Consider the following 19,583-nt stretch of genomic DNA (forward strand, 5'->3'; position numbering starts at 1 on the left):
GATGTAATGGAAAAGTCAGATTGGAGAAGTTGTTTAAAATGATAGATTAAACTGACCATCAGAAAATCAGTGTCTGAAGAACTATGAAATGCAATTTATCAGGAAGCAGAATTGGAAAAGATCCAAACAGGTGAAAAAGAAATAGCAATTTGGCAGCTTGCTTGAATGATTTTTAAATGAACTTCTAGCCCTCCCTCATAGAAAATATATCTGCAAGATACAGAGATGAAGCATTATTGTATTGTGTCAAACCAGGTTTTTTTCAACCACACCTTATAGCTAACACCCTCCAAACCAGGCAAATCCTATCCTGGTAAACATTTCTATACCCTCTCCAAAGCCTCCACAACCTTCTTGCAGTGTGGTGACAAGAACAGTATGCAATATTCCAAACATGGCCTGACTAAAATACACAGATATTTGAACTCTAGAGGAACAAAGAAATGGAAATTGTCTGTGAAAGTGATATTGAGGGCTCAGACAGCTCTCACTATTTTCCTGTTCCTACTTCTAGTCATTTTGTTCTTATATTCTTATCCTGGATGGTGTCCTGCGTTATGGGAATTGGCCCTTAAAACAAAGTGAAGTGAAAATTCAGAGGTGGAATGGTCAGAAAGGTACCCAGTTTATTAATGGGTGTGGATCAGGGTAAATTGTCCATATGAAATTCGAGTCATGCGACTCAAAATGGTTTAATTGATGAGATTTAATACTTTGAATATTTTTATTGATCAGGCCAGATTAGGGCAACGTGGTAGCTCAGTGGTTAGCACTGCTGCCTCACAGTGCCAGGGACCTGGGTTTGATTCCCATCTCGGGCAATTATCTGTGTGGAGTTTGCATATTCTCCCCATTTTTGTGTGGGTTTCCTTCAGGTGCTCCAGTTTTCTCCCATAATCCAAAAATGTACAAGTTAGGTGAATTGGCAGTTCTAAACTGTCCATAGTGTTCAGGGATGTATAGGTTAGGTGCATTGGTTAGGGGTAAATATAGAGGAATGGGTCTGGGTGGGTTACTTTTCGGAGAGTCAGTGTGGACTTGTTCGGCTGAAGGGCCTGTTTCCACACTGTAGGGATTCTATTTTATTCTAAATATTAGGATTGCAGTTTCACTCTTATTTATTTATGGGAACTTTTATTTGACAATAACAATAATGTTAGCCTGTCTCTGTGGAAATAAATCATTATACCTTGAGATTTGATCACTGACCCAAAGTTTTAATTATTACATATGAAAACACATTTATTGGAGGTGAAATTGGTCTTGAGCCTTTGCTCATTGGAGGGCTGATCAATTTTCTATTGAAAAGCATTAGGGATGTTGTAAAACAAGTGACTGTGTAACAGCTCCAACCTAGTTTCATCTCCATGGACATAGTTATCAATTGTTTGATCTGTTTTTGTGGTGGCTTAACAGCAACAGGAGAAAAGAAATGCACTTATATATGCCATAAGTTAGGATATCTGAAAATGCTGTCAATCTAATGGAATGTAGTCATTGTTGTAATTCAGAAATATTGCAGACAATTTAGGCACATCAAGCTCCCACAAACAGCAATATGATAATGACTGGAAATATCTATTTTAATGATGTTGATTGAGAGAGCTAGATATTGGTTCGGACACTAGAGTTAACGGCTTGCTGTTGTACAAAATAGTGCCATGGGATTTTTTTTGTGTTGACCTCAGAAGATTGACAATCTTTTGTTTAAGATCTGAAAGATGGCATCTCTGCCAGGGCAGCACTTCTTCAGGAGTGGAATGTTGATTTGTTTTTTTTTTGTGCTCAGGTCCTGTAGAAGGACATGAAACCACAACTTACTAACTTGGAAAGTCTGAGTGTTTCCAATGAGTGTTTCCGAGCTATGGCTGATGTGTATTCAAGACATCTAAAACAGCATCTTTAGTTTCATATTACTCATTGGTTTCATGTTTAGGAAGGAGGCTTCTTTTATCAATCCATATTCAAGTGTAGTTTTAATCTGGATTCAGTAACTGAGAAAGAACATTTAATTTGAAATAATTGAATCTGAAAACTAATATTCAATAGTGCATGTTTGTAATAATCTGTCATACTTAGCATGTCTTTAAAGTCACAATGGAAATATAGTTTGATTCTCAGAAGCAAAATATGTGTATATCATTAAAGGATTAATGATTGTTATCTATTTTTCTGCCAATGGACAGCTACTGACATGAGCTGCACACTTGAAACATTGTGTGTATTTCTTATCTACACAAAGACAAGCATACACAGTTGCAAATATACAACACACACATATTTAAAGCAAGCATACAATCCCCTCTGTTCAAATTTGAACTGGCGCCAATTAAATAATCAATGTCAAAATTAACAAATAATATCTTCTTTCCCAGGTAGTGGTGATTCAGCTCTTGCAAACATCGGACAAAGGTATATTTGGAGGCTGTGCTGGAAGTTTCCCAGCCGTAAACTTCATCAAAATGCATATCAAAGTGTGGATTATCCTAAAAGTTGAATTCAAAAGACAAATTAGCTATTTTATCATTTATTATTTAGCTTTACTATTTAAGGAAACCAGCAAAAGACATTGTTATCTAAAATAAACTAAATAAAACATTTTAAGAAAATTTCCTCCACTTAACTGCATCATTTCCCTACTTGTTCCTTCCACCATATTCACCATAAAGAATAAAACATTTAAGAAGGTTTTATGGTGCAGTACTATCTCACCTGCCCCAGAGGTGTGCCTGAACAGGATTGATTAGAAGTATTTTGCTTTAAGAAATGCTAACAGCAAAATCATATTCTAATATCAATATTCTTTGTTCAGTCTATTAATATTGTTGGAGTGAAATTCCTCAGAATTCTAGTGTCCGGCCATTGTTACAGTGATTGTCAACAGAAAAACACAAAGAATGGTGGAGATCAAACAATCTCTGCAATTTCTGGGAAGAAATTTCTGGTCCTTTATGGTCATTTATGCAGCAAAAGACAAGAAGAGGCAAAGCTGAGGCTGAGGTCACTGTATCAGATCCCACTCCTTAGGTTCATATGGATTTGCTGTATGAGTGAATTTTGGAACATAGGGTGAAAACAAAAAGATCAGTCTTTACATGAGTTAAAGTGGATATCATTGGTGAGGTTCAGGCTAGACAGAATTTTTTTTCAAATGAAGTACTTTTGCAGATGTGCTCCTTCCGCAGGAAGTCCAATGGAAGAAAGACTGGAACTGGGAAATGGCAGAAAGTGAAAGCTTGGGAAACATTATTGCAATTTAAGTGCAGACATTAATGTGTCCAGCTTTGTTAGTGCTGTAGATATACCTGTTGCAGTGTTTGTACTGCTTGTCCAATGGTGATGAGATGCCCTCCCACTGGTCTTGCAAACTCTGGCAGGACAGCACCGGAGGGTACTGGCAGTTACAATCCAGTCACTAAAGCTAAGGTTGCAATCCATGGACAAACAAACATTAAAATACATTCAAAACATACATCAATAATTACTTGGTATTACAGAATTTAAACTTTGCTAAAAGGGACAAAAGTTGATGCTTCTTGTCTTGCAAGCATCAGAACTGGTATACAAGAAACTGATTTGACAAATGGGACACAAATTTCTACAGCACAAGGGTGGTGATTGGTTGAGTCATCATTGGCATGGCTATGTAATAGCAAAGTTAACTGGCAATGTTAATTCAGCATAGCGTTATTGTCATAGCACCTACCTTCATGCCCCCAATTTGCCACAACATTCTTGGGGTGCTGTAAACTTTCAGCCCTGGCATCAAGCCATGCTTAATGGAAGCATGGATTGGAGAATCATTGCAAAACTACGACTGCCATGGAATGATTCTGGCAACTTGCAAAATTTACCCTTAACCATTTGTCAATATGGAGGGAAGTGTATGATTGGAGGAAGTGTTACATTAGGTCTAATGCATACACGTTATACAGCAGTACTGGCAAAATATGAAAGTAGAACAGTTAGAGAAGATAATGCTCAATGATCATAATTATTTTCTAATTTAGGAATGAGTTTTCATTTTTTTACATATTTTAAAGATACGAATTATAAAGATGTAAAGATCAGAAGTGCAAAACACACGTGTGACATTGTTGGAAAGAGGAATAAGTAATACAATATAGATCAAGCTCATTTAGTTTGTTCAAGATCGAGCTACTTACTTGGTCTGCTTCTTTTCCATCCACAAGTTTAAGATCTTCAAGAAACCATGTATTGATTTTCTCAAATTGTTCATCTTGACTCGAAGCTATGTTTTTCACAAAAGTGATTTGCACCTCTTTACAATTTGTTACTGAAGTAAAAAGATGTGTATAGTGATGTAGATATACTCAAAATAAATGTCACCATATTAAACTGACTTCACAAAACATCAAAACATGAAATTAAAATATAAAATCAAAACTTGATTTTTCTTGCAATGTTTTGTCCTCAGTTTACTGTAAGAAAGAATGGTTTCCATTCAATGTAAATTCTGTTTTTAATTGATGGTGGGCAAGAGAAAAGGATAATGTTATTTTGTGTGAATATTTTCCATAAAATTGTTAAAACATCAAATTAAAGAGTTGGCTGAAGGAATAAATTGTGTTGCAAATTGGAAAATACAGATTAGCAATTTAGATATTATTCTGTCTATATATCAAAATGTGACTGAACAGAAAGTTCTGTGCATATTAATTATGCAATCACAACAAAGAAAACCTTCAAAAAAAATTAGAAAAATAACAACTCAATATTTCAGTGAGACATTTCTTTTTATTAAGGGTAATCAGAAGAGTGATTTTGGAATCTAAAAGTATATCACTAGCTAATGACCCTTGATCAAAAGGTGAACATGTACCAACTTTGAAATGAGCTTGGCTTTGCTGGCCATTTTAAAGCAAGATTCAGTCATTATTTCAAACATGAAGAAGGCAATTGTGCAAGAAAATGGACATTTTGAAACTACTGCGCAGCTTGTAACTTAATATCTAAATCATAAAATCATTGATGTAATTGCATCACACACTGCCCAATGTTAGTTACATCATATTTAGATGATAAGGCTGGATTATATCTGAGAGCAGATTCCCTACACCCAATAAAAATATTAGGTCCAGCCCACCTTAACCTACCTGGTGCACTTTGTGTTAAATTTATAGGTAGACCTTTAATTGTTAACTTAAATAATTTAATGAAGTGAGACTTCTGCCACTGGGAGGAAATCTTGCCTCATTGAGGTGCTGATTAATTTCAGTACTGCTGGGCACAGTCAGTTAGCCATTCAGAGCAGTCAGAACCAGGACGGTTTCCATATAAAGGACGAGGAGCCACATGTCGGGGAACCCATTGCCCATCTTGACCTTTTCTGCCCCATTTTTGGCTGTTTTCCTCATGGAAAGAGAGAAAGGCAGGTATTGCAGGAGAGGAAAGTGGGTGGCACAGCTCTTACATTTGATGCAGGTAGAAAGGGTTTGCCAAGTGAGTGAATAGGCAGTGCAGAGGGCATACAGGATTGGTGGTTACATGAATTTGGGGTTGTGAGTGAGCAAGCAGAGATGTTACAGGCAATAGAGAGTGCTAGAGCACAAACTTTGTTGAACATGGGTACAGTAGCAGAGATAGAGTGAGTGTAAGGTACTGGAGAGAGGATGATGGCATTAACTTGGTTAAGTGGTGAACCTAATTGAGCTTCTTACTGGCTGACATTACTATTCATTCCTATACTTGCCCAGTTGGCAAACTTGGATCAAGCTGGCCTGGACTGGTGTCATGGCCTCCTCTCGGAATCCTGGAGGAAAAGGATGTCTTGTGCCTGCACTATCTGAACCAGCAGGACCCTGAGGTCCCTGTCCATAAATCAAGGTGCAAACTTCCTCCTGTTTACCACATTTGGGGAAAATGTTAGGAGCTGTACAGAACAGCTCGGGACTCACGTCATTTATCCAGGTGCACAATAATAGCCAGCCTCTCATTTTTAAACCTTGCCCGCACTTGATCTAGATTGCCCAAAGAAAATGCATCCTCTCAGCATCTACTTGTCAACCATCTCAGTCTCCTAAACAGTAAAAGAAGATCACCTCTCATCCTTCTAAACTTCAATGAATATAGACCCAAATCAACTCAAATTTCCTCATAAGTCAAATGTAGTTTGGGAATTAGCCTAGTAAAGTGTTTCTGTTCTGCTTCCAACATATGTTTATGCGTCCTTCATGGATGTGGGCATTGCTGGCTGGACCAGCATTTATTGCCCATCCCTAGTTGCCCTCGAGAAGGTGGTGGTGAGCTACCTTTTTAAACCACTGCAGTCCACCTGCTGTGGGTCAACCCACAATGCCATTAGGGAGGGAATTCCAGGATATTGGCACAGTGACAGTGAAGGGACAGTGAAACATTTTCAAGTCAGGGTGGTGAGTTGCTTGGAGGGCAATGTGCAGGTGGTGGTGTTCCCATGTATCTGCTGCCCTTATCCTTACAGATTTAAGCACCGATGGTTTTGGGAGGTCTAAGGATCTTTGGGAAATTTCTGCAAATTATGGATAGTACATACTACTGCTACTAACTGTTAGTGGTAAAGGAAGTTGATGTTTGGGGATGAGGTGTCAATCAAGTGGGCTGCTTTGTCCTGGATGGTGTCAAGCTTTGCATGTTATTGCAACTGCACTCACCCAGGCAAGTGGGGGGTATTCCATAACACTCTTGACTTGTGCCTTATGGATGGTGGAGAGGCTTTGAGGAGTCAGGTAAGTTACTCACTGTAGTATTCCTAGCCTTTGACCTGCTCTTGTAGTCACTGTGCTTATTGGCAAGTTTATTTGGGTTTCTAATCATTGGTAACACCCATGGTGTTGAAAGTGATGGTAACATTATGAATGTCAAGAGGTATTAGTGATTGTCTCTTTTTGGAGATGGTCATTACCTGGCATTAACACAGCATGAATGCTATTTGCTATTTTCCAATCTAAGTCTGGATATTGTCAAGATCGTTCTGCTTCTTGTATCTGAGGAGTCATGAATGATGCAGAATATTATGCAAACATCAGCAAATATTTCCACTTCTAACATTATGATGAAGGGAAGGTCATTAATGAAGCAGCTGCAGATGGTTAGGCCTAGGATACTACCCTGAGAAACTCCTCCTGGAATGGAAATGATGATTGCCAACAAGAACAACCATCTTCCTGTGAGCCACATATGACTCCAACCACCAACGAGTTTTCACTTGGTTCCCATTGATTCCAGTTTTCCTAGGGCTCCTAGCAAAGATGTCACACTGAGTCAAATGCAGCCTTGATGTCAAGGGCTGTCACTCTCACCTCACCAGTACTTCAGGTGCACTTTCCTCAATGACCTGTATAGCAAGAATTTCCTATAAATCTATCCTCCTTCTAATAAAAGCAAATATACTACATTTGCCTTCCTAATCACTTGTTGTATCTTCATGTTAACTGTTTGTGAAACCAGGTATTGTGAGCATGTGAAGAGATGGCATTTTCATAAAAATGTCACTGGACCAGTAATCTTTATGATCATGCTAATGCTCTGGGAATGTGGGTTCAAGTCTCATTATGAGACTATGATGGAATATAAAAAGGGAATAATATCTAGTATTGAAAGTGCACCTGAGTAATGATGATCATCATTGATTGTCATAAAAACAAATTCAATTCATCATTTAGGGAAGGAAATCTGCTGTCCTTATTAGGCCTGGCCCTACATGTAACTCCAAATCCACAGTAACGTATTTGATTATTAACTACCCTCTAAATTGACCTGATAAGTTAGTCAGGTCATGAGCAATTTGAGGATTTGGTAACAAAATAAGTTTTAAAAAGGAGATTGAGCGAACTCCCCTCTTTTTAATCCCCTTGTTTGGCCAAAACAAAGATTTCTAATTCTTTTTTACAAAAATAGCTATATCATAACCAATTAAAATGAAGTACATGACAAAGTTAATGAGGCAATTTTAAGGTTTTCTTACTTACTAATTTTATTACTTACTATTCTTGAGAAAATTGATAAAACACTCCATCCAACACACAAAAATAGCGATATAAAATTTTAAAAGGGGATGATGTGTACTACAATAGAATGGTCAAGCATATGTAGATTAAAAACTCTCTGGCTACCACTCTGCCAAATAGCTACTGAAATATGATTCATTAATGTATTTCTGAGTCTGACTTCATTTTGTTTCTAATCTGGATACTTGCAATCAATCATTCATGTTTAATGTGTGCAATTTATCAGACTTGCTGAAACATCTACGTTGAAACAAAAAAGTGTAAATTTTTTGATGCTTGACTCAATTGACTGTGTTCAATATATTTTGATTAGCTGATGATTTCAGTTCAGATGATTTTATTTTTAATGCACTGATTTCCCAAACTTGTTGCAGTCTGTGGTAAGTTTATCAATGCCACCATTTCGGGTCCATGTTCCTTCCTTTTTAAAAATAATTTGAAATGGTTTTAAATTATCTGGACACATTTCCAGTCACAGCTAACAATATCACACTTTGGATGCAGAAAGATCTAGCCCTGGCAATACTGAAACAGTTTGTGGTGATGGGAGAATCCAAACGACCATCACAACCAGAATTGAAACTATTTTGGATTCAGAAGGATCAGATCACAGTAGAGGACATCATTTTATTAGGGGGAATAAGAATGATCATCCCAAGCAAGGATCACCGTCAGATGTTGACAGTTCCACCAGGGTCATCCAGAGGTTTCCAAAATGAAGATGCTAGCAAGAGATTATGTCTGATGGTCAGGACTAGATGCAAACATATTGTGTTGGTGGGACAGTGCCCAGAATGCCAACAAGGTCAAAATTACTAGTAGCAGCTCCCCCACATTTGTGGGAATTGTTGGGTAAACCCTGGACTGCTTATATGTCAAATATTCAGGTCCTTTCATAGGCTCAGTGTCCTTAGTCTTTGTGGATGCCCATTCAAAGTGCCTGAATATGTATAGAGTTAATTTGTCAAACATGGGGACAAAGATTAAAAAAAAATTCACAAATCTTTTGCAATACATGGACTCCATGAAGTGTTGGTCATTGTAAAAGGACCGTCACTTGAGTATTTCCTAAAAGTAAATGATACTTGATATATAACGACAGCTCCACACAATCCATCATTCAATGTTCTGGCAGAAAGAGCAGACCAAATTTTGAAGGCAGGCTTAAAGAAACAGCAACAAAAAACAGAAGTTGTTGGGAAAGCTCAGCAGGTCTGACAGTATCTTTGAAGAGAAATCAGAGTCAACATTTCGGGTGTTGTGATCCTTCCTTTGATTTTTCTTCCCAGATGCTGCCAGACCTGCTGAGCTTTTCCAGCAAATTCTGTTTTTGTTTCTAATTTACAGTTCTTTTAGTTTTTATTAAAGAAGCAGCCTACAATTTCACTAGATACCAAACTATCCCAGGTTCCTATTTGGTTATTGCAACACACCTCAGGGATAGCTCCAGCAGAGTTGTTAATGGGGACAAGACTCCGCACCAGATTAAATCAGATCTTCCAGGTGCTGGGGTGGTGGGGGTGGGGGGTGCTGGGGTGGGGGGGGGGGGGGGTGGTTGATGTGGGTGGGATGTGCATTGGCATCAGGGATGCCAATTCTGCATACAAGACTCTGTTTAGCGAGAGAGACAGTTTACTTCAGGGGATGATGTTTAATATAGGTACCACAAGAATGGTCTTGTATGGGTAAGAGGCAAGGTCAGGTCCAGGGGTAGGTGTGACAGTCCTGGATGAGCACATGGACCATATGAAACCAGCAAATGCTGCAGAATCAAAACATGCCCAGCTTCTCAACTGCCTTTCTGAAAGTTCTGGAACCCATGGGTTCTCCCTCTCTGTCAAGCCTTGAAAGTAACTCGGAAGTTGATATGAACACGGCAAATATCACTCTCAATGCCTTTGCTACCTGCAGAAGAGAGTGAATTTCTTCTGTGTCACCCCAGTAACAAGAGTTGAGCTACTGTGTATTACACGCTGCCTGTATCAGAAGCAGAGTTTGGAGGAACTTGACCCAGTGGTAAAATGCCCCAGGAGCAATGACAAAAAAAGAACTGGCCTATGTCCTTGGACTCAGAGGGGGATAAATGTAGAGACTATGATGAGGTCAGCCAGTTGGACTTCAGAATGAGTTCACGACTGGGACTGTTAACCTGGTCCATTCAGGGAACCCTGGCTGATAGATGTAAACAAAAGTATCAGCTGTTCTCTTCACACTGAGAACTAGCTCTGACAGTATTGGATCAACGTCAATGACTCTCTACATGTAAATGAAGGAAGACTTGCTGATGGGACACTGGCCTCAGGCATTATTTTAGAGGATAACTGGAAGCAGAGACTATCTTGTAAAATGTACAGTTTTTTGGATTTTCCAGTGTTTGATTTTGATGAGGCAGGCACACTAACCTGAACATATGAATGCCTGATCTACCTTCTCCTGAAGCTGGCTTCCACACCAGGGGAACTGTTTTGTAAAGATTATTATATTTAGATTAGTCTTTTTCTCTTTTGTTCCAGAAATGTATTACATTATTGTTTAGGTGAGACATTGATGCCAGGCCCAAATCTGCTCGGATTGATGCCAAAGTGCCCATGGCAGTATTCAAAGAACAGCAGAGTTGCCACTGCTGGTGTTGTGGCCAATACTTATACCTCATTCAACATCATCGAGGAATAGCTTATCTATATATTATCATGAGTTGATTGTTGAGTTTGAAACATATAAGAGTGATATTGAATAATTTATGTGCTTTTCTGAAAATTAGTAGAACTGCTACAACTAATTAGAGGCATATTACTGTCAAACAGGAGTGAGGGCTTGAGCTGATTTTCTACATTTGTGTAGCCAGTAAAGTGGAGCCAGTGGTAATGGTTTATTGGAATTTTTGAGTCTCTCCGTTATTCCCTTATATGCTTCAGTGCTGGTTACTTCCATGAACTATATATGCACATGTGTAATATTCATTTTACAAAAACATAACTCAAGGGTGTAACTAAAGCTCCACTGAGAACTGAATTGGATGTGGGATGTTTTGTCCTTTCAAATGTTGTTATCCATTTGAGGAATTGATAGACATTTTTATGAGATGTGATCTAGTGCGAATCATTAATCGGCTTTATGTTACAGACAGCAAACGAACATACAGATAATAACAGTTAAAGCAAATCCCACTTCTTTGTTCTATCCCATGTCTATCCTCAAAAAAAGGGAGAAATATTAGGTTGGATTTTGCAGTATCAGTATGGTGACATTATCACCATGGAACTTTGGAGAAGCCCTATACCATCCAGAGTGCGATGTGAACTATTAATGTGCTAGTCCCAAGTTGTAGTGTTTCAATTAAAGCTACGTCTGACAGTTTGCTACATCAATAGACAAAATAGAATCAACATAATTTAGAGCTACTGCCAAATTAATGACACTTTCAAATTTTACACTTCTATTTTCAGCACAAGGAGTCTCCTCTCAATTCACAAACTCTTAATTATGAAGCTGGTACCATTTTAAAAGTCAAAATTGATTCACTTTTTAAACATTACTTAACATTAAACTTGTAAAAAGTATGACTGATTTTGTTACAAAGTAAATTACTGTGACCCAATTGTTTTAATACATGTTTTTTTAAAAAGAGTCAAAGATGCAGTCATTGCACAGAATTAAGCAATACAGCTTTCTATAACAATCTTTTCAGTCCCACCCCTTTCTAGATCCATATGGCCCTGTGCATTTCTTTCCTTCACACAAAATCCTTTCCAATCAGTGATCATCTCTGCTTCCACCACCTTCATATTTTCAATCCATCACTCATTAAAAAGTTCTTCCTCAAATCCCACCCTGCATCTCTGACACAAAATCCTAAATCTGTGTCCTTCAGTTTTTGTACCATCAGCTGATAGGAATACTTTTTCCTTGTCTGCCTTATCAATATAATTGCACAAAATTATTTCACTTTTCAAGTTTCTTTTATGCTTTTGCTTTTGTAAAATGATTTCTATTGAAGGTGAAATATTCCAATGTATTTTTACAATAGCAGTTTTTTCTTTAGGTTTTGAGGTGCAGAGTGTAATTCTTGCACACAACTTCCACCCAAATTTAGCCTGAGCTGCAGGGTCCCATTGTAATCCATGACAGGACCTGAGAAGTGCACCTCCTCTGCTCACCTCCATTCTCCATCTGCACACCTCCATCCTACCCCCCAAAAAAAACACCCACCTCCAAGGCAGCCAGAATTCTCCCCATTAGAATCGCAACATGTTTGTGGGAAGTTTATTTGATGTCACTAATAGTGCTGTCACTGCAATGCTCATCACAAAATCTGGGCCATTAATAAATGAAATTTCCTGTTCCTTAAAAGAGCTGTCTGACTTGGTTTGGGTATCACTTATAGCTGCAGGTCCTCAGCCTAGGCTTTGTAAATAGCATGCTTAAACTTTTAGGGCTGGTCTTTCTCTTGACCATATCTATTGCATAAGAAGAAAAGTCTTAAAGCTACATATCTCTCATGAGCTTTGGATCACCCAAAGCTACTTCAATATTTTTTGAAGTCTTGTCACTGTGGCAATGTTGGAGACATAGATGCCAACTGATACACAATAAAATCCCACAAACTGCAATAAACTAATGTCTGGATGATCTTTCTTTACTAATGTTGATTAAAGTAAAGACTTGTATTTTTTTCTTCAGAACAGTTTCATGGGATCTTTTATATCCACTTCAGAGGCAAACTTGATCTCAGTTTAATGTCTCATCCAAAGGATTGCATTTCAATCCGTGCTGCCTTCCTCAGTGCTGTACTCAAAGTATGTCAAGTCTCGAGGGTGGGTTTCGTACCCAAAACCTAGTGATTCAGAGGTTGGCTATGATCTGTGATAGCCACAGCAAATAGAAGAAAGTAAAACGATGCATTTAAGTTTACAATTGCACTTATTTAAGTTACATTGAACTCCTTCTGTGGCGATATAACTGTAATGGCAAAATGTGATCTGCTTCTACCTCAACCATTGCTGCAATTAGCTAACTGAACATTTGAACATGTTTAAGCACTTTTAATCATGAAAGGCACTTCTTGCATTTTTGTATCTATCATGCAATAAATGTAGTTTTTTAAAAAATTAAAATTATGCCAGATATCATCGAGAGTAATGGTGGCTCAGAGGTATTTTTCCAGGGCTACTAACAGTTCCGAAGCAATAATGAAATGCTGCAACTGCAGGCTACAGAAAAATGACTGAACTAATACAAAAGATAAACCCAGTGAATTTATAAAATAAACCCATCAATTTAAGAAACTTTAAAAAAAAGGAAACAGACCCCAATCATGATCAAACCTAAAAACTCAGAGATCCAAATACTTTGTGTGCAGCTGCAACCAAGATAATTGTACAGCAGATGACCTATAAAAGATTTTTAATTTAAATTTCAATCAAACATTTAATTGTTGTCTTCTATTTTTATGAATTATTAAGTCTCCAATGGTTTACTTCTTAAGATAAATTATTTTGTGATTGAATTAAATTAGCATTTATTCCCTTGTAGTTTGCTTAAGAGGTACTTACAATTTACAGAGTTAATGAGGACAGTTTGGTACTGTATATAAGTACAGAAGTTACCTGAACTGCAAAGGTAATACCTTTCATCTTCCTGTGTAGTTGTCATTACTTCAATCACAGCAAATAAACGATCTCCATTTGGATGAAACATTTTCTTCTTTAGTGCTTTTCTGAGTAAGGCTGCCATTTTCTTAAGCAGACTTTCAGATGTGCAACATTTGGCAAACTTACTTCACTCACTGTACCTGAACACAAATCAGAAGCTATCATGTATACAATCTGCATTATGGGAACTAAGTGATGTTTCTATGGATTTAAACACTATGATACACAAAACATGATTGGATTGCAGTTTCAATCAATATTCCAGCAGGATTGGTCCCAAGAGAAATGTCTAGTAAGTCATTTGCAATCCATATAGATTCCATTATAGTCATTAGTTGAGATATTGATTTAATAGTATTTTCCATTAGGAAATTTACTGTACAAGATGGAAATAAAATATATTTTGAAGTTAAAATAGTGTCACAGTTCATAAAAATTGTCTTTGTCAGTAGATTTGCTGTGACTATCATCTAAAATATTAAATTTTCTTGCCTGATAGTTTCTCTAAAAAAAAAGTAGTTTCAATGCTGAGTGACAAGTTTATCTTCATTGTACTAGCCATGTGGAATGTTGCTTTCAATATTAGCTTCTTACTGCCATTTTAGAAAATTTATGTTTTTATTTTTGTATCTAAGTACTAATCAACCTGTGTGTGTGGCCAAATACTATTTATTCTGTCACTAACTTTTGAAGATGCTGTTTTTTTTGTTACATGTTGCTGGTTTACATTATGTGCAACTAATGTTCAAATCTGGGAGTTTTATGATGAATAGTTTGAGAGTTTTGTAGATGTACAAGATAACTGTTCTTTTCCAGATTTCTCCTTTTGGATATTAAATTACTGCCATGCAGGGGATACAATTCTACACTAGATGGGGATGATAAAATAGCTTGTCCACTACCTTAACAATAAATATGAGTAGGCTAGTTAATTGTGCGGTTAAGTGGAAGTATCTTAGTGATGTTTATCTTATCTTCACCTACTATAATCAGTTCATACATCCACAACAACAAACAGATATACTAGAATTAGAATTAGAATCCCTACAGTGTAGAAACAGGCCCTTCGGCCCAACGAGTCCATACCGACTCTCCAATGAGTAACCCACCCAGACCCATTTCCCTACCTTATATTTAACACTGATTAATAACCTACATTATGGGCAATTTAGCATGACCAATTCACCTGACTTGCACATCTTTGGATTGTGGGAGGAAACCGGAGCACCCAGAGGAAACCCACGCAGACACGGGGAGAATGTGTAAACTCCACACATTCCAGCCTGAGGCTGGAATTGAACCTGGGTCCCTGGCGTTGTGAGGCAATAGTGCTAACCTCTGCCATGTTTCCATCAAAAGTGGTAAGAATGCAGATGAATGGAACTGTATAAAATCAATTCCCCAAAGTAGCATTCAATTTTAGTGCAGGTAAAATGATATAGATCTAATTTTTGAGCTATGCTCAAAGTTTATTCATATATTGTGACATTTATTTAAGTTTTCCAGATTAAAACCTAACATTATTATTAGTAGGTATTCCAACCAAAGTTATCTCAATCATCTCAGTTAGCGTAACTCACTGATGTGTGGCATCACAAGACCATCTGCAGTATACTCTGGATCTTTTGAGAAATATGGAAACTTTCCAATGTTTGCTACATATTAAAAAGGTAAAGATTCTTCTTGCAAATATTACATATTGATATGCAAAAATCTTTGTGTTATATCTGAAATTTAGTATGCCAGTCAAATCTAGGCCTGTAATATTCATACATACACCTAATTTGCCTTTCCATTGCCAGGTTAGCATCAGTGAACTATCTCTATGTGCCTATGTGCTGACGTCATTGACAAATTGATGTTTGCTTTCAATCCATGAGATGTAGGTGCATAATGCACTTTTGTGGCCTAGAAAAGATTGCAGCTAAACAGGGTGCAACCTTTTGGGCAGCAGGAATGATAAGTGAAATAATATGCAGCTGCCCTGGGGATGAGGAGATATACTGCTATTGTAAATGACAGTGGTGTTCACCTGAGCTACCATGCTGTAAATTTGCATGCCAGCACTGCCATTTTATTATAAATCTTGTTTTCTTGGGACAGACCATCAGTCTTTTGTACCCTGATGGAGGAAGCTTATCTTATGATGTCAATTAATCCTTTCAGCTCCTCAATTAAACCCACACAACATTTGGGAAACCAAGAAACAATACCAGACTAGAGTCCCACACTAACCACACGAGGACATATTGACCGTGACAAGGCTTACATGATATAATTGGCTGCAAAATGAAGTTGAGTAGAATCTGACAACAATACAACCGTCCCTGATGAGCTCAATGCATTCTATGCTCATTTTGAACAGGAGGTCAGTGAAATGATGTCACCTGCTCCAACAGCCTCAGATGCGCCTGTATCCACAATCATCATGCAGACCTCAGATTGGCCTTCAAGAGTGAACTCATGGAAAACGACTGGCCCGGATAGAGACCAGCTGCACACTCAGATCCTGTGTGGAACAGATTAGATTAGATTAGATTACAGTGTGGAAACAGGCCCTTCGGCCCAACAAGTCCACACCGACCCGCCGAAGCGAAACCCACCCATACCCCTACATTTACCCCTTACCTAACACTACGGGCAATTTAGTATGGCCAATTCACCTAACCTGCACATCTTTGGACTGTGGGAGGAAACCGGAGCACCCGGAGGAAACCCACGCAGACACGGGGAGAACGTGCAAACTCCACACAGTCAGTCGCCTGAGTCGGGAATTGAACCCGGGTCTCTGGCGCTGCGAGGCAGCAGTGCTAACCACTGTGCCACCGTGCCGCCCACAACAGCTGGCAGGAATCTTTGCAGACATCTTTAACCTTTTCTTACTCCGATGTGAGATCCCCACCTACTTCACAAAGACCACTATCATCCCAGTGCCAATAAAAAAATCAGGCAGCTTGCCTTCATGACTACTGCCTGGTGGCTCTGACATCCATCATTATGGAGTGCTTTGAGGGGTTAATAATGGCACACATCAACTTCAACCTCCCAGACTGCCTTGATCTGCTACAGTTTGCTTACCATCTTAGGTCCACTGCAGACATCTTCTTCCTGGCCCTACACTCATCTCTGGATCATCTGGAAAACAAGGCCCTTATTTATTGACTTTAGCTCCACCTTCAACACCACAATTCCAACCAAGCTCATCCCCAAACTCTAAGACCTAGGACTCTGCTCCCCACTCTGCAATTGGATCCTTATCTTCCTGACCCCAGACCACATTCAATAAGGACAAGCGACAATACCTTGTCCACAATAATCCTCAACACCGGTGCCCTGCAGGACTGTGTACTCAGCCCTTTACTGTTCTCCTTATACACTGATGATTGTGTGGCCAAATTCAGATCTAACTCCATTTACAAGTTTACTGAACACACCACCATAGTGGATCAGATTTCAAACAATGATGAGACAGATTACAGGAAGGAGAAAGATAGCTTAGTGGCATGGTGTAAACTCACCAATCTCTCCCTCAATATCAGCAAAATGAAGGAGCTGGCCATGAACTTCAGAAAGTGGAATGAAGAACACTTCTGAGAGGTGTGAATGTGGAGATGGTTTAGAACTTCAAGTTCTTAGGAGGAGGTATCACTAACAATCTGTTCTGATCCATTTATGTTGTCAAGAAAGCACACCAATACCTCCACTTCCTCAGAAGGCTAAGGAAATTCAGCATATCCACAATGACTCTTATCAATTTTTATAAATGTATCATAAAAACATCCTATCCAGATATATCACAGCTTGGTATGGCAACTGCTCTGCCCAAGACCACAAGAAATTATAGACAGTTGTGAATGCAGCCCACTCCATCACGAAAACAGCCTTCCTTCCATAGACTCCATCTCTCCTTCCCATTGCCTCAGGAAAGCAGCCAATATAATCTAAGATCCCTCTCACCCCAGTTAAACTCTCATCCACCCTCTTCCATCAGGTAGAAGATACAAAAGTTTGAAAACACATACCAATAGTTTCAAAAACAACATTTTCCTTGCTGTTAGCAAACATATGTACAGACCTCTTACGTATTAGAGATTCTGCACTTTCTCTTTAGCTGTAACACTATATTATGCATTCTGTTCTATTATCCTGATATACTTGTATATGTATGATTTGTCTGGATACATGCAGAACAATACTTTTCACTATATCTCGGTGCATGGAACAATAATAAACCAAACCAAAGAGGCAGCAATGACTTCCAGAATAACTGGATGTAATGTGGAGGTTTTATTGATAGAATGGAAGACTGAAGACAAAAACTCCTGAATTGATGTGAGGAATCCTTTGAAGATGATGTTTCAGATTGTGGGAAAGGAGGTTACAATGATAGTCATGCAACCTCTACCATTCAAACTACTGTCACACAAACAGAAACTCTCAAAAGGTGACCAAAGTAAGGAACCATGCTCAATGCAGATTATGTACCAATGGAGACTTTGACCAGAACTGTACTTTAAGAATGATCAAATCAAAATAAAATAAATACAACAATTTTAGATGGGTTTGAGGAACTGAATGACCTGGGAATTCACATTTCTTTAATACTGCAAATGTAGCAGAACAAATTCATAGGGCTATTATAACAGGACAGAAGATGTTTCTGGAGCCAAATACAGTAGCACAAAAGTAAATAAGTTACGGTAAACCTTTATATATAATTAGCTAGAGTATTATGTCCAATTCTGGGAATAGCATATTAAGAAGAACTTAGAATGTTAGAAGGTTTAGAAAAAAATTATCAGATTGGCTTGAGGGATGAGAAGAATTATTTATGTCCAGAGACACCAGGAAATCTTTCTTTAGAGCTGAGAAATTCAGTGCAAATTTAATAGAAGTTTGCAAAAGTAGGAGGGATTTGAATAGAGTGAATCGGGAGAAAATGTTCCCAATAACACAAAACTTTCATAACTGGAGCAGACACATATAAGATAGTTGATAAAACTACAAATCATTAGAGAAAGGAAGCATTTTTTTAATGCAGCAACTTGTTACAATGTGTAATGCACAAAAGTAGATGGTTTCATATTGAAAAGTCCATACCCTTATTGAAAACTACTTTACTTGATGTGAAATAAAAATGGCAGTGAAAATGATGACAGAATTTTCCAGGGAACAAGTATTTAGTGATTTGTGTGGTTAAGTTTTAGGATGAAAACTATATCCAAAGGCATAGAACAATGGCATGTAATATTTAAACTAGAGATCAATAACATTCAGGATAAATATAACTCAATAAATAATAAGAACATATTAACTAAAAGTGAAATAACATGAATAAGTAAAGAGAGAAGGATAAAACTGAACTTAAAAATAGCAAAGTACAAAAACACTAAAATCAAAGATGACAAAAGGGCATAGGATGAACTTAGAAAAAGAATTACAAAACAAATTGGAAGGCAAAAAGAAGACATGAAGAGAAATTATTGAAGAACACAAAGCAAACAGTAATGTATTCTGTAGGCACATAAGTAATAAAAGAAAAATTATCATAAGGTTCGTCTCATTAAAGGATGAGCAAGCTAATCTCAGGAGTCAGTACTCAAATTGCAAAGGTATTGAATAGCTATAAAAAATGGAAAATGTTAGAAATACCGAGCTGGTCTGGCAGCATCTGTGAAGGTGAATATGACTCTCTTTTGAGCTGAATATGACTCTCTTCCTGAACTGCCAGTAACTGAATATATCCAACACTTTCAACTTTTATTTCAGATTTTCAGCATCAACAGTGTTAATTTAAATTTATGGAACCAATGCTTTGCCTCAGTTTTGACTGAAGAGTCTAATAAAAAGTAAATGCGAATAGTAGAAAGAAAGTAAAACAATTGACAAGCTAGGAAAGCTTACAGAAAGACAAATACTGCAGTTA

The 19,583-nt window shown here is 37.9% G+C and overlaps 1 protein-coding gene across 1 annotated transcript; it reads right to left on the reverse strand.

The window, feature by feature from the left end:
• Positions 1-1,953: 1,953 nt before the first annotated feature.
• On the reverse strand, positions 1,954-13,739 carry LOC122554977 (exocyst complex component 1-like). The gene is made up of 4 exons (XM_043700464.1): positions 13,613-13,739; positions 4,167-4,297; positions 2,297-2,486; positions 1,954-1,994 (listed from the first exon to the last, which is right to left on the reverse strand). The coding sequence occupies exons 1-4, from the start codon at positions 13,737-13,739 to the stop codon at positions 1,954-1,956; spliced, it is 489 nt and encodes a 162-aa protein (XP_043556399.1).
• Positions 13,740-19,583: the final 5,844 nt, after the last annotated feature.

The sequence above is a fragment of the Chiloscyllium plagiosum genome, chromosome 1 (assembly GCF_004010195.1).
Source record: "Chiloscyllium plagiosum isolate BGI_BamShark_2017 chromosome 1, ASM401019v2, whole genome shotgun sequence".
NCBI classification, from domain to species: Eukaryota; Metazoa; Chordata; class Chondrichthyes; order Orectolobiformes; family Hemiscylliidae; genus Chiloscyllium; species Chiloscyllium plagiosum.